General features: G+C 63.9%; 2 protein-coding genes across 4 annotated transcripts in view; both read left to right on the top strand.

The window, feature by feature from the left end:
• The window catches only part of BAIAP2L2 (BAR/IMD domain containing adaptor protein 2 like 2), a 28,808-nt gene extending 9,998 nt beyond the window's left edge, over positions 1–18,810 (top strand). The window contains exons 5-14 of one of the 2 annotated variants that reach the window (XM_089307619.1): positions 9,760–9,831; positions 9,925–10,041; positions 10,604–10,750; positions 14,899–15,051; positions 15,329–15,470; positions 15,575–15,737; positions 17,448–17,570; positions 17,839–18,013; positions 18,273–18,316; positions 18,423–18,810. In XM_089307619.1, the coding sequence (XP_089163745.1) occupies positions 9,760–9,831; positions 9,925–10,041; positions 10,604–10,750; positions 14,899–15,051; positions 15,329–15,470; positions 15,575–15,737; positions 17,448–17,570; positions 17,839–18,013; positions 18,273–18,316; positions 18,423–18,498 (1,212 nt within the window). In that variant the 3' untranslated portion in view covers positions 18,499–18,810. Of the gene's footprint in view, positions 1–9,759; positions 9,832–9,924; positions 10,042–10,603; positions 10,751–14,898; positions 15,052–15,328; positions 15,471–15,574; positions 15,738–17,447; positions 17,571–17,817; positions 18,014–18,272; positions 18,317–18,422 lie in introns of both variants that reach the window. The other variant, XM_051837819.3, reaches the window with a different exon arrangement.
• Positions 18,811–20,075: 1,265 nt separating this feature from the next.
• SLC16A8 (solute carrier family 16 member 8) lies at positions 20,076–25,339 on the top strand. Of its 2 annotated transcripts, XM_051837826.3 has the most exons (4): positions 20,076–20,839; positions 21,128–21,271; positions 21,433–22,230; positions 23,817–25,339. In XM_051837826.3, the coding sequence occupies exons 1-4, from the start codon at positions 20,563–20,565 to the stop codon at positions 24,158–24,160; spliced, it is 1,563 nt and encodes a 520-aa protein (XP_051693786.3). In that variant the 5' UTR covers positions 20,076–20,562; the 3' UTR covers positions 24,161–25,339. The 2 variants fall into 2 exon arrangements, with proteins under 2 accessions (XP_051693786.3, XP_089163750.1); XM_089307624.1 differs by lacking the exon at positions 23,817–25,339 and having other exon boundaries at positions 20,076–20,432; positions 20,612–20,839; positions 21,128–21,970.
• The last annotated feature ends 142 nt before the right edge of the window (positions 25,340–25,481 follow it).

The following is a 25,481-nucleotide window of genomic DNA, read 5'->3' as shown; positions in this document are numbered from 1 at the left end:
ACTTAAGGGTCACAGGTATAAGGATGATGTATATAATGATGTTTAGCTTTATAATAAGCTGCTAAAGACTTCTCTGGAGTGCTTGTGCTGTGCTCACGCCTACCAGCAGTGAATGAGAGCCGCTGCCGCTGCCGCAGCACGTCTCGGCCACCATTCAGTCTTCCAGCCTTTCACTCTTCCAGTGGGCGGGGAGTGGCTTTCGTCTGGCATGTGCTGGACAGCTGGTGACTTTCAGTGTTTGGACATTTATGCTTCTTTTTCCAGGAGGTATTTTAGTCTTTGCCCATTTTTAAAAAATACTATTTATTTATTTATTTGAAAGACACAATGACAGAGAGAGAGAAAGATTTTCCATCTGCTCATTCGCTCCCCAGGTGACCACAATGGCCTGGGCTGGTCCAGACTGAAGTCAGGAGCCAGGAACTCCACCAGGTTTCCCACACAGGCAGCAGGGGCCTTAGTGTTTGAGCCATCTTCTACTCTCCCAGGCACATTAGCAGGGAGCTGGATCAGAAGCAGAGCAGCCAGGACTCAGGGCACTCCTGTATGTGATGTGTGTGTCGCAAGCCACGTCTTCACCTGCTGTGTCACGATGCCAGCCCCTCTTTTGCCCATTTTTATTGTGCTGTACTTATCATTGATCTACAGGACTTCTTTATACAGTTAAGGTATGACATATTTATGGTGAATGCTATTTCCTATTCTGTAGCTTGTCTGTTCATTTTCTTAATAGTGTCTGCCTTAGATGACAAAAGTTTTAAATTTTTAAAATAACTTTTTTTTTTTTTTGACAGGCAGAGTGGACAGTGAGAGAGAGAGACAGAGAGAAAGGTCTTCCTTTTCCGTTGGTTCACCCCCCAGTGGTTGCTGTAGCCGGTGCACTGCGCTGATCCAAAGCCAGGAGCCAGGTGCTTCTCCTGGTCTCCCATGGGGTGCAGGGCCCAAGCACTTGACCCATCCTCCACTGCACTCCCTGGCCACAGCAGAGAGCTGGCCTGGAAGAGGAGCAACCGGGACAGAATCCGGCGCCCCGACCGGGACTAGCACCCGGTGTGCCGGCACCGCAGGTGGAGAATTAGCCTATTGAGCTGCGGCGCCGGCCAGTAACTTTTATTTTTAAAGATTTATTTATTTGAAAGGCAGAGTTAGAGAGAGAGAAAGATAGATCTTCCATGCTCTGGGTCACTTCCCAAATGGCCGTAACCACCAGGGCTGGGCCAGGCCAGAGCCTGGAGCTTCATCCCGGTTTCCTCCACGGGTTCAGGGGCTATCCTCCTTGCTTTCCCAGGCACCTTAGTGGAGAGCTGGATTAGAAGTGGAGCAGCTGAGACTTGAATTGGTGCCCATGTGGGATGCCAGCAGTGCTGTGCCACAGTGCTGGCCCCCAGAAATTCATAATTTTTATGAAGTCTGATTTAGCAATTTCTGTAAATGGTTCGTGCTGTGTCCTACCCTATGGCAAGGATATTCTTCCAAATCTTCTTCTATAAAATCTGTATTCTGGGCTTTCCATTGCTTCTGAGCCATCTCAGGTTCATGTTTGTGTGAGATGACATGTAGGCAGGGCTCTCGTAACCCTGTTAGGATTCAGTTGTTCCTACTGCATTGAATAAATGTGTATGTATTTATTTTCATCTACTTGAAAGGCAGAACGACAGAGAATATTCCACCTGCTGGTTCATTCCTTAAATGCCCTGAAATCCAGGGCTGGGCCAGACCAAAGCCAGGAGCCCAGAAGTCCATCCGGGTCTCCATGCAGATGGCAGGGGTCCAAGCACTTAATCCACCATCTGCTGCCTCCCAGGGTGGGCATTAGCATGGAGCTGAATTGAAAGTGAAGCGTTGGGGCTGGCGTTGTGGCACAGCAGGTAAAGCCACCATCTGCAGTGCCAGCATCCCATATGGGCACCGATTCGAGTCCTAGCTGCTCCACTTCCGATCCAGCTCTCTGCTGTGGCCTGGGAAAACAGTAGAATATGGCCCAAGTGCTTGGGCCCCTGCACCCATGTGGGAGACCCAGAAGTAGCTCCTGGCTCCTGGCTTCAGATCAGCCCAGCTCCAGCCATTGCGGCCATTTGGGGAATGAATCAGCAGATGGAAGACCTCTCTCTCTGTAACTCTGCCTTTCAAATAAATAAATCTTAGAAAAATAAAAACAATTCTTTCCTTTACACATTGAATCGACTTGGAGTCTTGGTGAAGAGAACTGGTTTCTCATATGAGCGTGGGTCTATTTCCAGACTCCATTCTATCTATATATTTGTCTGCCTCTGTACTAATACCACACTGTGTTAATTACTATAGCTTTATAGTAAGTACTGAGATCCAGCAGTCTAAGATTGAGGTTTTTTTTTTTTCGACAGGCAGAGTTAGAGAGAGAGACAGAGAGAAAGGTCTTCCTTCCATTGGTTCACCCCCCAGATGGCCACTATGGCCAGCGCGCTGCACCGATCTGAAGCCAGGAGCCAGGTGCTTCCTCCTGGTCTCCCATGCAGGTGCAGGGCCCAAGCACTTGGGCCATCCTCCACTGCCTTCCCGGGCCACAGCAGAGAACTGGACTGGAAGAGGGGCAACAGAATCCGGTGCCCCAACTGGAACTAGAACCCAGGGTGTCGGCGCTGCAGGTGGAGGATTAGCCTAGTGAGCTGCAGCGCCGGCTGAGTTCTTCTTTTTCAAAATTGCTTTACCTATTCAAGGTCTTTGAATTTCCATTTCAATTGTAAAAACAGTTTGTCAATCTCTTTAAAAAAACTGTAGGAATTCCATTAATCTATAAATCAGTGGTTGTCTTAAGGATATCATGTCTTCAGGTCCATGAACGTTTGTCTCAGTTTTGTCATTTTCAGCATAGTTGTCTTACACATCTTTTTTTAAAGGATTTATTTATTTATTTATTTTAAAGTCAAAGTCACAGAGAGAAGGAGAGACAGAGAGGTCTTTCATCGCTGGTTCATTCCCCAAGTGTCCTCAACAGCCAGAGCTGAGCCCAGGCTGGAGCCAGGAGATTTATCAGGGTCTCCCACATGGGTCTCAAGGGTCCAAACACTGGGGCCATCTTCTGCTGCTTTTCCCAGGCACATTACAGGGAGCTGGATTGGAAGTGGAACAGCCAGTGCCCATATGGGATGCCAGCGTTGCAGGCAGCGGCTTTGCCCATTACACCACAACGCTGGCCCTGTCTTATACATCTTTTGAATGATTTATTCCTAAATATCTGATTTTTTTTGTTTTAATTTTATTTGGTTATTTGAGAGGCAGAAAAACAGAGAGAAAGAGAAAGGGTGCTCCCATCTGTCAGGGTGGACCAAAGCCAAAGCTGTGAGCAGGGAACTCAACTCAGGGCTCTCACGTGGGTGGCAGGGACCCAACTGCTTGAGCCGTCACCACTGCCTCCCAAGGTCTGCATTGGCAGGAAGTTGGAATCAGGACTAGGGACTCCAGCGTGGGACAAGGTTCTCACCTGGTGTCTTTACCGCAGTATCGCGGGGACTCCAGCATGGGACACCAGTTCTCACCTGGTGTCTTTACCGCATATCGCGGGGACTCCAGCGTGGGACACCGGTTCTCACCTGGTGTCTTTACCGCATATCGCGGGGACTCCAGCATGGGACACCAGTTCTCACCTGGTGTCTTTACCGCATATCGCAGGGACTCCAGCGTGGGACACCGGTTCTCACCTGGTGCCTTCCACTAGGCCGAACCCCAGCTCCGATCTGATGTTTTGGAAGTCATTGTAAAAGCATTATTAACTGCATTTCTCAGCTGTTCATTGCTTTTGCTTCAGTAGGATGACTCTGGCTACTGTGCTGAGTGTGAATGTCAGAACAAGGGCAGGAGGAAGGCCAGTTAGGAGACCAAGGCAATGATTAGGCGTGGATGTGGCTGGCATCGGGCAGCGGCAGTGCTGGGTGGCATCAAGGAGAGATCAGTTTTCTGACGGATGGGACATCAGGTGTGAAAGAAAAGTCAAGGGTAACCGGGCCCGCGGGAAAGGTGGAGTTGCCGTTAGCTGAGTGCTTTGTAGAAGACCAGTCATGGCCGGCGCCGTGGCTCACTAGGCTAATCCTCCGCCTGTGGCGCCGGCACCCCGGGTTCTAGTCCCAGTTGGGGCACCAGATTCTGTCCCGGTTGCTCCTCTTCCTGTCCAGCTCTCTGCTGTGGCCCGGGAGTGCAGTGGAGGATGGCCCAAGTGCTTGGGCCCTGCACCCCATGGGAGACCAGGAGAAGCACCTGGCTCCTGGCTTCAGATCAGCGCAGTGTGCCGGCTACAGCAGCCACTGGGGGGTGAACCAACAGAAAAGGAAGACCTTTCTCTCTGTCTCTCTCTCTCACTGTCCACTCTGCCTGTCAAAAAAAAAAAGGAAAAAGACCAGTCAGAGGTGCAGAAGAAGCCATGGCACAGATGAGACCAGGGCTCAGGGTGAGGTCCGGGGTCTGAGTGGAAAGAGCGTGCCTCAGGTGTGGACATATGGGCCAGAAGAGCGTGCCTCGGGTGTGGACATATGGACGGGAGGAGTGTGCCTTGGGTGTAGACATATGGGTGGGAGGAACATGCTTAGGGTGTAGACATATGGACGGGAGGAGTGTGCCTTGGGTGTAGACCAGGAAGGAAAGAGGCCCAAAGCCTGCGCCCCGGGGGCAACCCAGCATTAAGGGATAGGGGTCCAAGGGGCCTCAGCCAAGGACAGGGAAGGAGCAGTCTGGGAGGCAGCAGAGACCAGGAGAGGGTGAGGGGCTGCCCACTGGGGAAGGGAGGTGTGGCAAGGAGGAGGAGTGGTCAGCCTTGTCCGATGACGTGACGATGGCAGGACGAGTCCCTGGTCCCAAGAACTGACCACGGGAGTTGGGAATGTGCGTCACTGTGATTGGCCCAGGCAGAGCCGCAGCCCAGCAGGAAGGGGCTCCAGAGGAAGTGGGAGGGGCCGGCGCTGTGGCACAGCAGGTTAAAGCCCTGGCCTGAAGCGCCAGCATCCCACATGGGCCCCGGCTCTAGTCCCGGCTGCTCTTCTGATCCAGCTCTCTGCTGTGGCCTGGGAAAGCAGTGGAAGATGGCCCAAGTGCTTGGGCCCCTGCACCCGTGTGGGAGACCTGGAGGAGGCTCCTGGCTTCGGATCAGCGCAGCTCCGCTGTTGCAGCCATCTGGAGAGTGAACCATCGAACGGAAGACCTCTCTCTCTCTCTCTCTACCTCTCTCTGTAACTCTGTCTTTCAAATAAAAATAAATCTTAAAAAAGAGAGAGAGAGAGAGAAAGGGAGGAGTAGACCGTGCTTAGGGCGGCGGGGGTGGGGTGGGGTGGGGTCCCACAGAGCGGCTGTAAGGAAAGGCGGGTACTTTATAAAGGAAAGGGGCCTACTGTGGAGTCTGAAAGCCCAAGCCCCGGTGGTGCCATCTGTCCCCCTTCTCCTGAAGGCCTCGTTGCAGATGGCACCAGGACAGGAGTGCAGGCCACAGCGACCGCCTGCAGAGACAGGAAGCTGGGGAGGGCAGGTGAGGTCCTGGAGCTCACAGTGCACGGTCTCAAAGAGGGGCCGGCTCCCCGTGCTTCCTGTGCTTGTGTGCTGAGGGCTCACAGGACCCTCTAACAAAGTGTCGGCCCCAGGAGCGGGTAGGGGGGCTGGCTGTGTCTGACCCACTGAGAATCCCTCGTATGTAGACGTAGGAGCCACCTGCTGCTTAGACAGTCCCCTGGTTTCCCTGTGGCAGATGCACGAAGTAGCCTCGGTGTCAACCTCTTTTTTTTCTATCTATTTATTTGATAGGCAGCGAGAGATCTTCCATCTGCTGATACACTCCCCAAATGGCCACAACAGTCAGGGCAGGGCCAAGCCAAAGCCAGGAGCCAGAACTCCGCCCAGGTCTCCAAATGGGTAGCAGGGGCCCAAGCGCTTGGACCATCTGCTGCTGCCTTCCCGGATACATCAGCAGGGAACTGGACTGGAAGCAGAGCAGCCCAGACGCTAACTGGCGCTCTGATGTGGGATGTTAGTGTTGCAGGCTTTGGCTCAACCTGCTGCACCACAGCGCCTGTCCCCATGTCGGTCTCTGGACAGACACACTTCCTCAGGAGCGAGACAGCTTTCATCCACCAGTGATGCACGCAGGAGGCATGCAGGGCCCGTGTTCTTTGACCGTTGGCACTCACAGCCACACCCCAGTGGGGGGCATTCATGGCCACGGCTGTCTCGTCTAACGTGCACTTCCACGGGTGCCTCGGTTTGTGCACAGCTGTTCGCACGCAGAACCGTGTCACATGACCCGTGAAGGAAAGCACCTGGATCGTGCACTGGCCCCTAGGCGGGAGGAGTCAGGCAAAGCGAGCACACGGGAGAGGCAGGCGCCGGCAGCAAGTGCCGTCAGCTGCGGTAGGCAGAGTGGACAGTGAGAGAGAGAGAGAGAAAGGTCTTCCTTTTCTGTTGGTTCACCTTCCAATGGCCACCGCGGCTGGCGCACCGCACTGATCTGAAGCCAGGAGCCAGGTGCTTCTCCTGGTCTCCCATGGGGTGCAGGGCCCAAGCACTTGGGCCATCCTCCACTGCCCTCCCTGCCCCGGCCCGCGGGGTAATCAACTAGGACACGAGGAGGGCAGACCTGAATGGAGAGACAAACCAGACATGAGAAGGGAGACCAAGACAGTACTCTGATCAAGGTCTCACTTTATTGGAGAAGGAGGTCGCTTATATAGTACAAGGCGAGGATTGTAACAGTCGAGGGTAAGCAGGGGTCATCTTACAACATAGATCAAAGGAATAATTTCACAGGAATCAGTATCAGTTTGACAAAGGGAGTTACAGCGAGGTCTTACAGCTACCAGACGGGTTTATCCAGGTACAATAAAGAGAGCACTGAAGCCAAATGGCCAAGCGCTAACCATATCAGTGAGCTGTACAAATGGAATTTTCTAGTGAATCCTTCTTACAGGAACACAGTTGAAGGTTAGCCTAAACAAAGGCCTATACAGGGAAACCAGCACAGTGGCTCCTGGCACTCCCGGGCCACAGCAGAGAGCTGGCCTGGAAGAGGGGCAACCGGGACAGAATCCGGTGCCCCGACCGGGACTAGAACCCGGTGTGCCGGCGCCGCAGGCGGAGGATTAGCCTATTGAGCCGCGGCGCCGGCCTGCTGCGTTTTTTTTTTTTAAGTCATTGTGAAAGTGCCAAGGATTGCATTTCACACGTGGTCGTGGTTTTAAGGTTTTTTTTGTTTTGTTTTTGAGGCAGTTAGAGAGTGAGAGGCAGAGAGAGAGAGAGAGAGAGAGAGAGAGAGAGAGAGAGAGAGAGAGAGAGAATCTTCTATCTGCTGGTTCACTCCCCAAATGGCCACAACAGCCAGAGCTGGGCCAGTCCGGAGCCAGGAGCCAGGAGCCAGGAGCTTCTTCCTGGTCTCCCATGTAGGTGCAGGGGCCCAAACACTTGGGCCATCTGCTGCCTTCACAGGCCATCAGCAAAGAACTGGATCAGAAGTGGAGCAGCTGGGACTCAAACCGGCACCCATATGAGATGCTGGCACTGCAGACAGCAGCTTAACCCACTGCACCACAGTGCTGGCCCTTAAGGACACTCTAAGAGCTCCTGCCCCCAGGCCCAGGGGCAGGGCCCTCCCACCACCTGGGCTCTCAGGACAGGTTGAGCCGCTCGCCATGCCCTCTAGGGACAGCCCCGCTGGCTCCGCTCTGCTTCCCCTGCCCGGTCTCTGCGGCCAGCTCCTACGGCCCGCCTCGGCTCGTATCAGCGCTCCGCTTACAGTGCTGCCTGGGTTCTGGGGCTGAGGTCTGCCCCATCCCACATCTCCTGTAAGTGTGTGGTTCCTATGGCTGGCGCCGCGGCTCACTAGGCTAATCCTCCGCCTTGCGGCGCCGGCACACCGGGTTCTAGTCCCAGTTGGGGCGCCGGATTCTGTCCCGGTTGCCCCTCTTCCAGGCCAGCTCTCTGCTGTGGCCAGGGAGTGCAGTGGAGGATGGCCCAGGTGCTTGGGCCCTGCACCCCATGGGAGACCAGGAAAAGCACCTGGCTCCTGGCTCCTGCCATCGGATCAGCGTGGTGCGCCGGCCGCAGCACGCTGGCCAAGGCAGCCATTGGAGGGTGAACCAACGGCAAAGGAAGACCTTTCTCTCTGTCTCTCTCTCTCACTGTCCACTCTGCCTGTCAAAAAAAAAAAAAAAAAGTGTGTGGTTCCTACTGGGTGATTGCACAGGAAGTGGTGAGGAGCAGGGCGGGGGGACAAGCGAGGACGCAGCATCTCAGGGGGCTGGCACCGGAGCAGGGACAGTTCCTTCCCCAGGTCCAGCAGAGAGGCCTCCAGGTGCTGCTTCTGTCGTCAGATGCGTTCTGTTCCACGCACACCTGGATGGTACCCTCTCCTCAGCCCCGGCGCCCCCGGCCCCACACGCTGGTAGCTCGGGCTGCCTTGCAGACCAGCAGTTACCAGATTTTCAGAAATACTGGGAGAAGGAAGACTTAAACTTTAGGAGAAGTTGAAACAACTGTTAAATGTACTCATTTGAGACGTGGTGGAAGGAAGGGGGCGCTCTCGTCTGCCTGCAGTGGAGCCAGGCCTGGGCCAGGCTGAGGCCAGGTGTCCTGTGGGTGGCTGGGACCCCCACCACCAGAGTCGCCACCGCTGCCTCCCGGGCTCTGCACCAGCAGGAGCCGCAGCCTGGAACGCAGCCCAGGTCCTGGGGTCTGGGCTGCCGGCATCCTAACCACGGCTAAGTGGGCTGTCTTTCCCGTGCACCCAGACAGACTTAGCATTCCTGTTCTGGGCAGTGCACTAGCCGGGTGGGACAGAGCTCCTGCCGCATGGCACGGGCCCTGGGTGGGAGGAGGGGCTGTCTGTTGGGGGGCTGCACAGGAGAGCAGGGCCTCGGAGGTGGGCGTGTCCAAGAAAGGGGAGGAGCCTCTTTGCTTCTGTGCTGCCTGAACAAGCCTCCCCACTCCACACCCCCCAGCAAACAGTGCCGCTGGGAGGACTCTGGTCTGCTGCCCCGTGGCTGGGAAAGCAATGGTGGGCACAGGTGCCGGCCAGGCTCTCAGCATCAAAGCTCCCCGGGTTCACAGGGAGCACCTGGCCAAAGATTTCCTCATACAGATGGAGAAACTGGGGCCCAGAGAGGGGCAGCCACTTGTCCAACGTCACAAAGCACATTGGCGGAGAGCTGGGAGGCAGCTCTTCCCAGCCTGGGCCCGGCAGCCTCCCCCTGGTGGCCAGACACCTGCTTCTCGTGGGTCACAGGAACCTGCCGCCCAGGCCTGCCCACGGTGCTGGGGACTCAGAACCGAGCCAGGCTTGGTTCAGCTCAAAGGGACCATGAAGGGGGCCCAGCAGTGAGTTCTGTCACGTGGTAGTGGAACGAGCAAAGAACGAACAAGCGTGCGCACCCAGGAACACAGCGAGAGGCCCTGCCTCTGCCTGGGGAAGGCAGGAGGGCCTCCCGGCAGAGGGGGCAGGGCAGCTGGCATTTGAAGATGGGTAGGAGACTCCAGACAGAGGAAATGACGTCAGCACAACACAGAGCAAGAGTAAGATGGAAAGTGAATCAGAAAAGTGTCAGCTCGTCTTTCAAGGCCATGTTTTGGGCCGGGTCCGGTGCCGGCGGTTTCTCGTTGTTCAGCCATTTGCCCCTCCCTCCAGCCACGGGCTCTTCCCACCCCTGCCTGTCCGAGAAGCGGACAGGTGCCTGGCGAGTTAGTGCAGTGAGCGGTGGGTCGTGTGGAAGTGAGGGGGGTGCGGGGCCGCCCCGACCACCCCTGCGCCCCGCACAGGTGCAGACACTCCACGGGGACCTGCTGCAGCACATGGAGAAGAACACCAAGCTGGACATGCAGTTTATCAAAGTGAGTCCGGCCTGCGGAGGGGGCCGCCCCTCGCCGTCCCACAGGCGGGCACTCGTGCTCCAGGCTGGCCCCTGCCTCCCCGCCCTCCCCCAGGACAGCCGCCAGCACTACGAGATGGAGTACCGCCACCGCGCGGCCAACCTGGAGAAGTGCATGTCTGAGCTGTGGCGCATGGAGCGCACGCGGGACAAGAATGCGCGGGAGATGAAGGTGCGGGGGGCTGGGGGCGGGGCCCAGCGGGCACCCCTGAGACCCCTCCCCCACCCCCGCCAGCCTCTGGTGGGGTGGGCAGCGCCGCTCCTTGCCCACAGTCCCAGCACCTCCTCCCCCTCCTGCACTGGGAAGGTTGAATTTCCCCTGCCGCCGCTCCTGAACGTGGCAGCAGAGGTGTTGTCCACCAGCCCAGCCCCCGCCCCCAGCCCAGAGGCCCATGTGAGCGGAGCCTCCGTCTTCAGATTCTCTCCTTTTTGGCTCGGGACTGGCCCTTCTACTCAGCCATACTTCCATTAAACCAACCTCCCTGGCCCCACCTCTGTGTTTGGGCCTCTGCTGGGCACCCGCCCTGCCTGTGCGGAGTGCCCAGGCCAAGGGCACGCTGGGCCCAGACTCACGGGGGTGAGGATGCCCACGAAGGAGCAGCCTCAGGGTCTCGGGGGAGGCCTCCAGGAGGAGGTGGGGCAGGAAGGGCAGGAGGCTTCGGACCTGTGGTACCTGTGGGGGGTGGGACGGGACACTCAGCCACTGCCCCCGGCCAGAACTCCCTGTCCCCCAGGAGAGCGTGAACCGGCTGCACGCCCAGATGCAGGCCTTCGTGTCCGAGAGCCAGCGGGCAGCCGAGCTGGAGGAGAAGCGGCGCTATCGCTTCCTGGCCGAGAGGCACCTGCTGCTTTCCAACACCTTCCTGCAGTTCTTCGGCCGGGTGAGTGGGGCCGGGCAGGAGCCCCTCTGGGCTGCGCCGCCCTGAGCCCAGGAGTCCCCTCCCTTCCTCCCTGTCCCCCCTCAGTGTAGAAATGCATTTTTTTCACTCTCCACCTATTCTTTATATCGCCATTCCTGTGTTTCTTTGTATCAGCATATACTCATTCATTCATAATTTTCTGTGCATTCACTAATTCAGGTTTATTCATGGTTGAGTCCTTTAGTTTTCTCGTTCCTGGACACCTATGGTCACCATTCACAAATTCATTAATTCTTAAGTTTATTCAGTTATTGTCTGTTAATTTTATCATGTTTCAGAAATCTTTTATGCTCTTGCTTTGTTCTGTTAGAGCATTTCTCACTGGCTTTCTTTTTTTGTTAGATTTTTATTTATTTATTTGAGAGGCAGAGTTACATTGGGAGAGACAGAGAGGTCTTCCATCCTCTGGTTCACTCCCCGAAAGGCCGCAATGGCAGAGCTGGGCCAGTCTGAACCCAGGAGCCAGGAGCTTCTTCTGGGTCTCCCATAGCAGGTGCAGGGGCCCAAGCACTTGGGCCACCTTCTACTGCTTTCCCAGGCCACAGCAGGGAGCTGGATCGGAAGTGGAGCAGCCAGGACTCGAACAGGTGCCCACATGCAATGCCAGTGCTGCAGGCAGAGGCTTAGTCTTCTCACCACAGCGCCAGCCCCTCTCATTGGCTTTGCTTTCTGTACTTAGCTACCATGTTATCTGGTGCCTTGGAGTTTGTGATTATCCTGGTTCCATAAATGTTGCTATTGTGTGCTTAATGTCCCTCTTAATCCAGTCTGATGATCGGAATTAGTGTTCCCGCCTCCTCCTTTCTTTTTAATTTTTATTTTTGACAGGCAGAGTGGACAGTAAGAGAGAGAGACAGAGAGAAAGGTCTTCCTTTTGCTGTTGGTTCACCCTCCAATGGCCACCGCGGCCGGCGCATCGCGCTGATCCAAAGGCAGGAGCCAGGTGCTTCTCCTGGTCTCCCATGGGGTGCAGGGCCCAAGCACTTGGGCCATCCTCCACTGCACTCCCTGGCCACAGCAGAGAGCTGGCCTGGAAGAGGGGCAACCGGGACAGAATCCGGCGCCCTGACTGGGACTAGAACCCGGTGTGCCGGCGCCGCTAGGCGGAGGATTAGCCTAGTGAGCCGCGGCGCCGGCCCTCCTCCTCCTTTCACTTCCCTCTGAAAGGCTGTGGTACACAGCTGAGTTCTGGGTTCTGACCGAATTAACATCCGTTCCTACTCAGCACAGCCACTGCCGTCGCTGGGTCTCATTCCTTCTCCGTGAAGTGACTCCACTTTGATACCCCCCACCCCATTCTCAATCCCGTCGGTCTGGCTAAGTCGCCGCGTATCCCCCTGATTAATTTGGAAGCTCTGTGCCTGTGTAGAGGGTGACCTCACTTTGTGACTCTCATGATCACAACACACATGTCCACCTTTACATACCTATATAAAGATACATGTGTCCACCCCCCCCACACACAATCACTCCCCCAGCCCCTAAGACGTGACCTGGAGAAGCGTCCGCCTGTTCTTCCTGCCGGCCCCGGGTGAGGCCTCTGCAAAGATTTCTGTCTTCCTTTCTCACCCCTCTGCCTCTCGCTGCTGGCTTTGCTTCCAGGTCCCCGCTGGTCCCCTCACTGCAGTCTGACCCTGAGTTTTAGGATCCTCACTTAGCTTGCCTACAGCGCCACCGCCCGGTGCCCGACACCTGCCCATCCCCCCCACTGTGCCATCCTCCACTGTCTGGTGCCCGTCACCTGCCCACCCCCCACCGTGCCATCCCCCACTGCCTGGTGCCCGTCACCTGCCCGCCCCCCACCGTGCCATCCCCCGCTGCCCGGTGCCCGTCACCTGCCCACCCCCCCACCGTGCCATCCCCCGCTGCCCGGTGCCCGTCACCTGCCCACCCCCCCACCGTGCCATCCTCCACTGCCCGGTGCCCGTCACCTGCCCACCCCCCCACCATGCCATCCCCCACTGCCCGGTGCCCATCATCCGCCCCCCCCTACCGTGCCATCCCCCGCTGCCCGGTGCCCTCACCCACCCCCGCACCGTGCCATCCCCCGCTGCCTGTGCTGACTGCCGATGGGTTGAGAGCCTCTCTGAACCTCGTGTGCCTGAGCGTGGCCTCCCCTGCACTAGAGGCGCTGTGGCCTTCTCTCCCGGCCCCCGACTCCTGCTCCTGCACTGCAGGTGCACGGTGGCCCTGGAGACTCGCCCTGGACCCCTGGGCCCGGCACTCGCCCATCCCTCTGTGAACCTCCAGGTCAGGGTGCTGGCTGCGGGCCCCAGCGTTTCTTTGGGGCGAGAGCATTATTTTTCCCTTCCTGTCCCTCGCCGGAGCGCGTACCCTGCGGGCTCCCCACCACTCCCACCTCATTTATCCCTGCTCCGAGACTCCACTCAGCAGGCCGTCCTCTTAGTGTGCTCGCATTTAAATCTTGAAACCATGTCTTGTCTGGCTGCAGAGGTCCTTGTCAGGCAGCATGCGCTTCCCAAGTTCACGTTCGGGGCACCTCCCCCAGCCGCCCAGGGCGCTGCGCTGGGCTCTGCTCCCTGACCCCCGCAGCTCTCCGGTGCCCCTTGTGTCCCCGCTCCAGGCTGAGTGAGCACCAAGCCTCTGGCAGTGGTGCAGGACATGGGGGAGGGGCAGAGGGGGCCATCTGCACCCCAGCGGGCAGCCTCAGCCCTCGGGCAGTCCTGGAGCAGGGGACAGCTGCTGCTGACAGGGCCCCTTGGGGAGGTTGTGCAGGTTGCGCACTGCGTAACGGAGCCGGGTCAGCAGGAGGGGCATTTAGCACAAGGCCTGGCACAGTAGTGCTCAACACAGGGAAGCTTTTTCTTGTTCCTGAGGCGGCTGTCCTGAGCTGGGCCGGGGGAGGGACTTTGCCATAGAAACGGAGAGGTCTGTGAGGTCTGTGTGTCTGGGGAGCAGTGTTTTGGTTGTCTGTGGGATTTGATTTATGGAGGTGACTGACTGACAGCACAGAGCCCAGTGCCAGTGGAGTTTTATTACTTACCACGCCCAAGAGAGGGGAGCGCACCCCCCCCGGGGGTCTGGTGAGAGGCAGAAAGGGGGTGGGGTGCAGGGGACCTCCCATGTCAAAGTGCCCGTCGGAGCCCCGTCCAGCTCCCTGCTGATGGCCTGGAAGGCAGTGGATGGTGGCCCGAGTGCTTGGGGCCCTGCACCCGTGTGGGAGACCTGGCTGGAGCTCTGGGCTCCTGGCTGCGGCCTGACCCAGCCCTGGCTGCTGCGACCATCTGGGAGTGAACCAGCCGATGGGGGCCCTCCCTCCTCCCCTCTCTCCCTCCCTATCACTCTGCCTTTCAAGTAAATGAAATAAATCTTTAAAAGAAGAAGAAAGCCGAGCCCAGTCCTCTGCCGTGGTTTGCACGGGACTGGGCAAGGCAGGGTGGGCGAGCGAGCAAGGTGGGAAGTGGACACTCAGTCGGTCAGGGCCGCTGCGTCTCCGGCTGTCCAGTCCCTGGCCTGGGGTGGCTCGGCGTGGGGGGCTGCTGGTGTCCCAGAGCAGGAGAGCAGGCGTGGGGCGGGGGCTGTACACAGCAAAGACAGGCCCCCAGCAAGCTGTCCTATGCCGGGAGGGGCACGAGCTCCGGCTCCGCAAAGCCACAGGATGAGGAAGCATCAAGGAGATAAACGGCGTGATTAACACACTGACCCCAGGCCGCTGCAGCCAGCAGGGCGGGGCTCGTGCAGCCTGCGGGCCTGGCCTGGGAGTGGGTGTGCAGAGGCTCCTCTGGAGACAGGCACCAGGACTTGAACTTGAGCTGTTCCTGCTTCAGCTAACGGCAGGTCGAAGGTCAGGTGTAGCTGGAGCCAACAGACGCGGTCAGAGCCGTGCCGCGGGCCTGCTTAGCTCTGGCTTCTAGTGTTGGCCTCACTCTACCGTTTAGCAAACGCCATGAGGCCGAAGAATCGGCTTCTTCCAGATTGTTCCCAGGAGGCCGTGGATGCCGCCCCTCCCCTCGCAGCTGGGCGGGGAGGACAGCCCCGCCCAAGGCACCCTGCTGGGGAGGGTGGGCGGCGAGCCCGGACACCACTCCTGGGAACCCAGGCCTCCGGGGCTGCTGAGACCTCGCTGACCCTGGTGCCCCTCCCCCCAGGCCCGGGGGACGCTGCAGAACCGCGTGCTGCTGTGGAAGGAGCAGTCGGAGGCCAGCCGCGGCCCGTCGCGCGCCCACTCCCCGGGCCTGCTGGGCCCTGTGCTGGGGCCGCCCTACCCCTCGGGCCGCCTGACGCCCACCCGCCTGGACATGGTGAGGCCCTGGGCGCCCCCGCCGCCGTTCGCGCCCCCGGCACCCTTCGCGGGGCCCTGGGGCCTCACGGCCCCCGCCTGGAGCCTCCCTATCCCTGGCCTCCCGCTCTACGCCGCGCCCCTCGGCCCGCCCTGGCGCCCCGGCGCGGCCTCGACGCCGCCCTGGTGGCCCGGCCGGCGACCCCGCAGCCCCTACGCCGCCGCCTGGGACTGGGGTTGGGGGCAGGACTAGCGCGCGGCCCCTCCCCGCCCCACCTCCCCGCCCTCTCCCCCCCCAGCCCCAGCGGCCTCTGGGCGACTTCGGCGCCCCCCGCAGCCGGCACGGCTCGGGCTCCTATGGTCCCGAGCCGGCCGCCGAGGCGAGGTCCGCGTCGCAGCTGGAGCCAGCGCGCCGGCCCCTGCCCCGGACGCCGTCGACCGGTGAGTGCCCGCGCCGGGCCGTCGGGCCGCCGGGGGAGACCGCGGGGCGGCCAGGGGGAGTCCCGGCCGAGCTGGCCACCCACGCGCCCCGCGCCGCCCCGCAGCCTCGCTCTACGGCGGCGGCGCCCGGAGGGTGCGCGCCCTGGTGTCCCACTCGGAGGGCGCCAACCACACGCTGCTGCGCTTCTCGGCGGGGGACGTGGTGGAGGTGCTGGTGCCCGAGGCGCAGAACGGCTGGCTCTACGGCAAGCTGCAGGGCTCGTCCGCGTGAGTGGGGCCCCGGGTCTCGCACCCCGACCTCGGGTTCCTGCCTGCTCGCCGCGGGTAGCTAGAGCCTCTTCCCCCAACCCCCTTAAAAATGAGGATTTGAAAGGCAGTTTTCCATCGGCCGGTTCGTCCCGGTAAGCCCTCGGGCTGGGCGAGGCTGCAACTCCACCCACCTCGCCCGCGATGGATGGGGCAGGGGCCCCAGCACTGGGGCTGCCTCCCCGCTCTCCCAGGCCGTCAGCGGGGAGCTGGTTGGGAAGTGGAGCAGCCGGAATCTCAACCTGCTGCACCGCAGAGCCGGCCCAGCGAGAGCCTGTTTCCAGTGCAGGGTGGTGGCCTTTGCCAGGTGGCCCGGGACAGGGGACGTCACAGAGCCCCTGTCACTTGGGCGCCTGCTGTGGTCTGTGTCCCCTCTGCCCGGAGCCGGTTGGCCGTGGCCTATGGCAGAGGGGCTTGGAGGGCAGGTGGCTCAATCTGCCCCCCTCCTTGCTGTCCTTAGAGACCCTAACCGGGCTGGGTGTGGGGCCCGGAGTGGAGGGGGAGATGGGGACATGGCAGGCACCAGGGAGCCCAGGAGAGCAGGCTTGGTGGCTAAAACGGGAGTGTGCAGGGACCACTCCCCAGAAAAAGAGGAAGGTGGGCACTTGCCGTGCCTGGCATCGAGGGGAGGGCGTGCGGGGTGGATGCCCAGCCCAGGGTGCACGGCTGTGGGTGAGTGGGGAGGGGCTGGGAGGATGTGCAGACGCAGGGTGCGTCCCTGGATTCCCGGGGACTGGGGCGGTGTGTGAGAGGGCTGGTGGGTGACGGGTGAGTTGGCGGTGCACAAGGCTGGTGGCCCCTGGGCGGTCACCCAGGTGGAGGACATAGGGCGAGTGGCGGCAGGAGTGGTGTGGCTGGGTCCATCATCAGGTGCATGGCTGGGCAGGTGACTGCAGGGACCGCGGTGGGGGCGAGGGCACGGGGCTGCTTGGTCCCACCCCGGCCGCGCTGTCAGTCTGTGACTCAGGCTCGGACGCGCGGGCTGAGTTTGTGGGCAGTGGGCGCCTGCGAGAGGAGACACCGGGCGCGGCTCCCCGTGGGTGAGGATGCTGGCGGCTCAGAGCCTCTCCTCCCGGGCCCCAGCTGTGTGGTGAGCCTCTGGGTCACGTAGGACCACAGGCTGGGCGGAGCCCAGTGACCCCATTCCTCTGGGCTCCGCCCGTGCCCCCCACAGCCACCCTTAGCTCGCTGTCTTGTCGTCATCTAATTTTTCTCCAAGAGACAGAGCTCTCAGTTGTTAGTTCGCTCCCCAAATACCTGCAGCAGCCAGGGCTGGGCCAGACAGAAGCCAGGAGCCAGGAACTCCATCCCTGCCTCCCACGTGGGTGGCGGGGACCCAGGACTTGAGCGCCCTCTGCTGCCTCCCGGGCGCAACAGCAGGAAGTTGGAAGCGGGAGCAGGGCTGGCACCCGGACAGTGGCCGCGGGCTTCCGAGGGGATCCGAGCCTGGGGGCTGCACTCCCCGCGCACTGCCTGTCCCCAGTTCCTCCTCTCTCAGGGGCCCAGCCCGGGAGGGACTCGAGGTTGGAGAGGCGGGTTGGGGTGAGGCCTCCTTCAGCCCGGCCCCCCGGCACGGCCCGGGCCTGCAGCCCAGTACCGTGTGCTCTTCCGCCGTGTTCCTCCGACCCCGACCCCCGCTCTGCCTGACGCGCCCCGCGCTCCCGCCCCCAGGAGCGGCTGGTTCCCCGAGGCCTATGTGAAGCCTCTGGAGGACGCGCCCTTGAGCCCCATGAAGCCCTTGAGCCCCATGACCTCCATGAACCCCGTGACCCCGGCGAATGAGCTCCCCTCCAGGTACCTGGGCAGGCGGGGTGGGGAGGCACCCGTGGGGTGCAGACGCGCGGGCCTGGCCGCCTGCGGTGTCCCCAACCCTGTACGCGGTGGTCACCGTGTCCATCCCTCTGCCCCGTCTTGGTGCTCTCTCAGACTCGGCCTCCCTGCCCTGGGTGCGGGGCAGGGGGTGTCGCGGAGGGGCGGGTGCCGTGGGGCGGGTGCCGTGGGGCCTGCCCAGCCCCCTGCCCTCTCCTGTCTCTGGACTCAGGTCCTACCCGCTCCGCGGCAGCCACAGCATGGACGACCTCCTGGACCGGCCGGGCAACGCCACGGCGTCCTTGGAGCTCTGGGACGGCCAGCCCCGCTCCCGGACCCCGAGCCGCGTCCCGAGCCCCGCGCCCACCCCTCTGCCTGGCAGCCGCCGGAGCAGCATGGGCAGCGTGGGGGCGGCCGGCGACGTCAAGGTGAGCCCCAGTGCAGCCTGGCTGAGCGGGCCGGGGTGGCGGGAGCCCAGGTCACCGCCCCGCCCGGCGCCCTGTGTGCAGGGCGGGGTGGGCTGCGGCCGAGGCTCCTCCCGTGGGGTCGCTTGGTCCCGGGAGGCGGCCTGTGGCCCAGGGCGGCTCAGATCTGAAACCGCAGACACTGAGCCCGCGAGGCCGGCAGGGCAGGAAGAGCCGGGCGCCCGCCCCCTGCCCCCCTAACCCGGACCCCCAACCCCCGCAGAAGCTGATGTCCTGGGAGCAGCACCCCCCGGAGCTCTTCCCGCGGTGAGCGCGCACGCAGGCGAGCCCCCCGGGGAGGGGTGACGGCGCGCACTGGGGCACTGGCCGGGCCACCGCCTGCGTCCCTCTCACCCCGCCTCTCTCCCCGCAGGGGCACGAACCCCTTTGCCACCGTAAAACTGCGACCCACGGTCACCAACGACCGCTCGGCACCGCTCATCCGCTGAGGCGTGCCTGCACCTGAAGGCCTGCGCCCGCCCCGGCGCTCCCAGCTGGCACAGGCGGCGGCGGCGGCTCCCGGAGGCCGGGCCCCACGCGCAGTGGCCGTCCTTGCCCACGGGCGCTGGCCCGGGGCCTTCAGAGTGAAGCGGGGGATCGGGCGGCAGGTGGGACTGTGCCTGAGAAGCAGCCCTGCGCCCCCCCAGCTGCCCCCCCCCGTCTCCGCCCCAGGGGGAGGAGCCCCCGTGTCCCACCCCCAACCCACACGTGTCCCCAATTAACTTTTGTAAACGGCGAGGAATAAAGGGAGTGGACGTGGAGGCAGGAATGGTGGCGTCTGATTTGGGAAACAAAGCCGGGGGGGGGGGCTGGGGCTGGAGACCCCCCCAACAGAATGGACCTGCCGGTCCTGAAGGCCACAGCTGTTCCCTAGGAGCCCCCTCAGGCTGCAGCCCCCCCTCCACCCCCACGACCCAGGAGGCGGAGGCCACTCCCGGGTGGGGGCGGGGGTGGGGGCTGAGGCCCAGGACCCCAGCGGGTGCCCTCGGGAGGCCGGGACACAGCACCCTTTGTTCGCGCCTCCACCCCCACGTGCCCAGGCTCTCAGGCCTGGATTAGCCTGATCCCGGGAAAGCCACGGAGCCCCTCCTGGAATGCGGCCGGGGTGGGGGCTTTGAGGTGATCAGAGACCTGGTGGGGTTTTCCCTGCACGGGGCTGGGCCCCCAGCACCATGCTAGGAGCCCCCCACCCGGGCAGGACCCCCCCTGTCCCAGGCTGGGCTCCCAGAGGTCAAGGGGTCTCCTAGCCCTCGTGGGACAGGCCCAGGACACGGAGCCCCATCGTGGGGGCCCAGCCGGGCCCTTCCCTTTCCTGGGCAAAAGCCGCTTAGTGGGGGGGGGGGCACCGTGCCTGCCCGCCGCCCGGGGGAGGGGCAGCGGGCCAGAGTCCTGCCTGCCTGAGCCCCAGACACCGGCACCAGCTTCTCCCTGCAGGCCTCGGGCGATGTGAGGCGGCACCCCGGACCACAGGCGGGCCCAGGTGAGTGGGGGGGTCGGCCAGGGACACCTGCCCGGACCACAGGCGGGCCCAGGTGAGTGGGGGGAGTCGGCCAGGGACACCTGCCCGGACCACAGGCGGGCCCAGGTGAGTGGGGGTGAGGTCAGCCAGGGACACCTGCCTGGACCACAGGCGGGCCCAGGTGAGTGGGGGGAGTCGGCCAGGGACACCTGCCCGGACCACAGGCGGGCCCAGGTGAGTGGGGCGGGGTTGGCCAGGGACACCTGCCCGCTTCCTGTCCTCTGTGACGGGAGGGGGGCAGGCAGGGGGTGCTCAGGGGCCGCAGGAGGCGAGGACGCCGTGCCGGGAACGTGGGCGCCTGCCCGGCTGGGGCTGCTGCTCCAGCCTCCGAGGCCCACCCTCCTCTCCGAGGGGCAGGCCTGGCCTTTCAACCGGCGCCCGCCTCTGGAGGAGTGGGGGGCTGTGAGGGGCGTGCAGGGCCCCTCGGAGCCCCCACCTGCCCACTGGCAGCCAGAGCCCCAAGCCTCCCGCCCCGAGAGTGCAGCTGGCCGGGGGGTAAGGAATCGCCCATCTCACAGGTGGGGAGACAGGATCAGTGAGGGCAGGGGCACTGCCCAAGTCAGAGCAAATCCCTGCAGAGCGGGGAAGACCGGTACTCAGCTCCCCCGGCTTCCGCTGGACGTGGCCTTGCCTCGTGATGGCAGCCATCCCCGGCCACTGAGGAGAGCCGGGGGCTTAGGGCCAGGCCCGGGGGAAACGGGCAGCATGCACACGGCCGCTGGGCAGCTGGCCGGTGGACTCAGCCTGCACACCTTCAGGCACACGGTGGCTGCGAGGCTCTGGCACTCACGGCGGCCTCCCTCCTTCTGTCACTAGGTTCTGGCCCCAAGAAGTGCCCCCCAGAGGGAGCTCCCTGCAGTCCAGGTGGGCGGCGCCAGTGTCCTCCCGCGTCCTCGGGCGGGGGGCCAGGGCAGATACCTGGGGAGAAGCTCCTAGGCGTCCCCTCCTTGCTCCACGACCTGAGCGGGGGCTGCGGGGGTGGCCCCACGTCCCCATGACGGCCTCCACCCAACCCAGCTCCTCTCTTGTCGCCCTCCCCCCAGCAGAGGCAGCAGCGATGGGCGCCGGCGGCCCCCGGCGGGGCGCGGGCCCCCCGGACGGCGGCTGGGGCTGGGTGGTGCTGGGCGCCTGCTTCGTGGTCACGGGCTTCGCCTACGGCTTCCCCAAGGCCGTGAGCGTCTTCTTCCGCGCGCTCATGCGCGACTTCGGCGCCGGCTACAGCGACACGGCCTGGGTGTCCTCCATCATGCTGGCCATGCTCTACGGCACGGGTCAGCGCCCCTCCCGGCGCCTGGGGCGGGCACCCCGCGGCCCTGGTCCCCTGTGTGTGCCGGGATGGGCTGGGGTCCTGCCGTCTTGGGGGGAGGGAGGCGGCGCCCCCTCTGCTTCCAGCTCCGGGCTCTGGGGACGGGTGGGTCGCCCTGTTGTCCACTTGGCCGGGCCCAGCGGAGCTGTCCGACCTCGGCCAGGCGCTGCCCTCTAGGGGCCCCTGAGCCGAAGGTGACCTTACCCCCGGAGGCCGGCTCCCAGGGCTGGCCGTGACCCTGCCCTGCCCTCAGGCCCTGTGTCCAGCATCCTCGTGACCCGCTTCGGCTGCCGCCCGGTGATGCTGGTGGGCGGGCTGCTGGCCTCGGCGGGCATGGTCCTGGCTTCCTTCTCCACGCGCCTCCTGGAGCTGTACCTGTCGGCGGGCGTGCTCACAGGTGAGGGCCGCGGGGGAGGGGGCGGGCGGCCGGGCTGCCCGGGGAGACCCCCGGCCCGGCTCCCCGGGGCCCGCCCGCGCCGTGGGACTGGGGGAGGGGCGTCCCGGGGAGCCCCGCACGCGCGCGCGCGCACGCACGCACGGCGACGCCTCGCCCCGCAGGCCTGGGCCTGGCCCTCAACTTCCAGCCGTCGCTCATCATGCTGGGGCTGTACTTCGAGCGGCGGCGGCCGCTGGCCAACGGGCTGGCGGCGGCGGGCAGCCCCGTGTTCCTGTCGGCGCTGTCGCCGCTCGGCCAGCTGCTGCTCGAGCGCTTCGGCTGGCGCGGCGGCTTCCTGCTGCTCGGCGGCCTCCTGCTGCACTGCTGCGCCTGCGGCGCCGTCATGCGGCCGCCGCCCGGGCCCGGCCCGCCCGGGGCCCGCGCCGAGGACCGCGCGCGTGACGGCCCCGGGGAGGCGGGGGCCGAGGCGCGCCCGCGCCGGCGCCTGCTGGACGTGGCCGTGTGCGCGGACCGCGCCTTCGTGGTGTACGTGGTCACCAAGTTCCTGATGGCGCTCGGCCTCTTCGTGCCCGCCATCCTGCTGGTGAACTACGCCAAGGACGCGGGTGTGCCTGACGCCGAGGCCGCCTTCCTGCTGTCCATCGTGGGCTTCGTGGACATCGTGGCGCGGCCGGCGTGCGGCGCGCTGGCGGGGCTGCCACGCCTGCGCCCGCGCGTCCCCTACCTCTTCAGCCTGGCCCTGCTGGCCAACGGGCTCACGGATCTGAGCAGCGCGCGGGCGCGCTCCTACGGCACCCTCGTCGCCTTCTGCGTGGCCTTCGGCCTCTCCTACGGCATGGTGGGCGCGCTGCAGTTCGAGGTGCTCATGGCGACGGTGGGCGCGCCCCGCTTCCCCAGCGCGCTGGGCCTGGTGCTGCTCGTGGAGGCCGTGGCCGTGCTCATCGGACCGCCCTCTGCCGGTGCGCCCGCGCGGGGGAACGGGCTGGCGGGGCACTTCCAGGGAGGAGGGGAAGGGCCCCCATCTGCAGATCCCACCTGGGGTGGGTGGGGGGCTCCCGTTCGGGCCCAATCAGCCCCACCCCAAGGCTGGAGCCGCCCCCTCTAAGTGGGCCCGGGAAAGCCGGGGCAGGTGCCAGAAGAAACCGAAGAAACCGGTGCGCTGCGGCTGGCGCGGGCCTGGGGAAGCTGTCGGTGGGAAAGCTGAGGCAGTGTGGCTTAGCAGGGGGCGCAGTGCCCACACCAAGCGTGCGGAGTGGGCAGGACTGTGCGCCTGGTGACCAGGATGGGGACAGTGGCTGAAGAACCGGCCTTGGCAGGTGCTCAGTGGGGAGCTTCCGCCGGCCCAGCCCTGCCCTGGCCAGTGGGGACATTTGGGGAGTGAACCAGTGGACCGGCAGGTGCTCGGTGGGGCAGGGGGAGGAGGGGAGGCCGAGCATCCGCTGCAGATGCCCGCTGGGCCCCGTGTGCTCGCTCCCTCTGCCTCAGGGAGTCTCCAGGCAGCAGTGGCTGCGGGCATGGCTTGGGGGACGGTGGCCCCATGCGAATGAGGCAGGAACCAAGATGGGCAGGGTGCCGGGGGGGGCAGTGACCGCGAGGCCACCTCTGCCAGGGCCCAGGCTGCACCTGAGGTGGACTCAGCACCCCGAAACCCACCCCCAGAGCCACAAACCAGCCCACCCAGGGGCTCAGGGACCCACGTGCTTCTTGTGTGAGCCTGAAGCAGATCCAGTGGGCAGAGGGTGGGGGTTGGGGGGCCAGGGACAAGAGCAGCTGGCTGGGAGGGGCCGAGGAGTACTGAGCAGAGGGGCTGGGGCAGGGAGCCCCTGGGGGACTTGCCCGAGGCCACAGCCACAAGCACGTCCCAGAGAAGGTGGCGCCCACACCGGAGCTGCACTTCAGGGGGAAATACTGCAGTGAGATTGTCCTGCGTGTGCCAGGGCCGTGTGGGTGACACAGCTTGGGGACCGGAGAAGGCAGCTTCCTGGCCACGAGCCCTGCCTCGCAGGGACAGCAGGGCCCCAGGGCTGAGCCCCGCCCCTGGAGACTGAGGAGTGTGGGGGGCCGGCACCTGGGGACAGCAAGAGCTGGGGTTCCCCAGGAGGGGAGGCATCTTACTGCCCCTGACACGGCCCACGGGGCTGGAAGCAGGCCAGGGTGGAGGCTGCCCAGAGCCAGACACAGCCGCCTCACCAGCGCCCCGACTGGGGATGTGACCAAAAAATTCTTTGAAAGGCAGTGACAGAGGAGAGATCGTCCATCCGCTGGTTCACTCCCCAGATGTCCCCCATGGCCGGGGCAGGGCTGGGCCAGGCGGAAGCTCCTCCCTGTGGGTCTCCCACAAGCACTTGGACCACCCTCCGCTGCTTCCCGAGGCCATTAGTGGGGAGTGGGAACCCGGTGCTCATATGGGATGCCGGTATCGCAGGTGGCAGGTCGCCCACCGTCACGATGCGGCCCCAGGAGATGTGGCACTTTGAGAGCCCAGGTAGTGGCGCCCACGCGGGACTTGCCCTGTGAGGGCCCTGACCGCCCGTCCCGCCCGCAGGCCGCCTGGTGGACGCGCTCAAGAACTACGAGATCATCTTCTACCTGGCCGGCTCCGAGGTGGCCCTGGCGGGCATCTTCATGGCCGTGGCCACCAGGTGCTGCCTCCAGCGCCGCCGCCGCGGCTCGCAGGACGCCGCCGCGGGCCCGGGCTCCGAGGGCGGAGCCAGCGACACGGAGGAAGCCGAAGCCGAGGCCGAGGCGGAGGCGGACTCGGAGCCCCTGCCCACCGCCCCCGAGAAGACCCGCAGCCTCGAGGCCCTGGCGGCGCCGAGCCCCAGCGCTGGGTCCACGGAGCCCGAGGCGGAGGAGGCAGAGCCGGGGCTGGAGGCCGAGACTGTGTAGGCGGGGGCGGGGCCTGAGGACTGGGCCCCGCCCACACCGGGCCGGGCTCCCTGGCCCCTGCGTGTCGGGGGAACTCCTCCCGGATTTGCTGATAAAAGCGCCCCAGAGAGCCACAAGTCCTAGTCCTGCGCCTCCGCCCTGCGCTGGGGGAGGGGGAGGGGGAGGAGGGCGCCCAAGGGATCAGAGATGAAGGGGCCGGGCCGGTTTCTGCGTGTGCACAAGGGGTGGTGGGCCTCACCTGCCCGCCCCTCAGTCTTCCCGGGGTGAGCGGCGGTGGCAGCCCCTGTAGCTGCGGGCTGCACACAGGCCCCCTGGTCGGGGTCAGGGCTGAACCGTGGCCGAGGCCTGCGAGGGGAGACGTGGTGGTCGCCTGCCTTGCCGCCTTCCACACGGTGCGCGCGCCCCCTCCCCAGGGGCGGGCAGCCGCAGGTGTGCCGGGCCGGGGCCCGCGACTGCTCTGGCGCCCTGACCTTGGGCTGCGTGCGGTTTGACCCGGGTGGAGCTGGGAGGTCCTGGGCCCACCTCCTCCTGTCCTCACTCTGCTCGTGAACTGCGTGCCCCTTTCTGTGCCTCTGCTGGGACCTGAGTGTGGTAGCCAGGCCCCATGTGGACCCAGCCGCCCAGAGCAGAGGGCCCTCCCCCTGGTCCCCTTGGCCCAGGACAGGGAGCCCTGCGGTGCCTGGCCCACTGCTCCGCTGTCGTCGCTCGCTCTGCACCAGGTCCTGCCAAGGCCCCACAACCTAGTGCGGTGGGCACAGGAGTCTGGCGCCAGCCCAGGTCCCCGGGGCTGTGAGCTCCAGGCTGCCCCCTGCAGGAGGGAGGTGTGGACAGCCTCCCCCTCCAGCCGAGGGTCTTGTTTCCGCCCAGGGCCGTGGGCACAGTCCTGCTTCTCCATTTGGGCCTGTGCCCACCCCTCCTCCCAAGGTGACCTCATCCACTGTCCTGACAAGGACACGTGAGGGTGCTTACCCACGGACCCCGTCTCACTAGTGGACAGCCCCGTGCCTCCCCAGGCCCAGACCAACAGGCGCCTGCAGCGGCCCAGATCCCCGCCCTGGGCCCCAGGTTGCCCTGCCTGCTGTCCTGCCCCCTGCCCCGTCCAGAAGCCCCCAGGCCCGGGAGAGCCCCACAGAGCTGGCAGCTTTGCGGGCAGGTGACCCTGCCAGCCTCGGGCCCCGCAGATGCAAGTCCAGGGCCCTCTGCCCCCACAGACACGGCCTTAAACAGCGGCTTCTCGGGACCCGGCGTCCCCCGCTGTCCCGGGACGGCGGCGCACACGGGCTCCTGCCTGCCCCAAGCCGGGCGTCAGAGGAAGGCTGAG

Source organism: Oryctolagus cuniculus, chromosome 11, assembly GCF_051225735.1.
Source record: "Oryctolagus cuniculus isolate XC-2025 breed Fujian yellow rabbit chromosome 11, ASM5122573v1, whole genome shotgun sequence".
In the NCBI taxonomy this organism is placed as follows: domain Eukaryota; kingdom Metazoa; phylum Chordata; class Mammalia; order Lagomorpha; family Leporidae; genus Oryctolagus; species Oryctolagus cuniculus.
This window is presented reverse-complemented; position numbering and strand designations above follow the sequence as displayed.

Bases quoted from the DNA above. Each gene is read 5' to 3' on its own strand.
- SLC16A8 (XM_051837826.3), top strand. From the start codon at position 20,563: ATGACGGCCTCCACCCAACCCAGCTCCTCTCTTGTCGCCCTCCCCCCA. The intron at 20,840-21,127 runs GTCAGCGCCCCT...CCCTGCCCTCAG, and splicing joins GGCCATGCTCTACGGCACGG to GCCCTGTGTCCAGCATCCTC. The intron at 22,231-23,816 runs GTGCGCCCGCGC...TCCCGCCCGCAG, and splicing joins CATCGGACCGCCCTCTGCCG to GCCGCCTGGTGGACGCGCTC.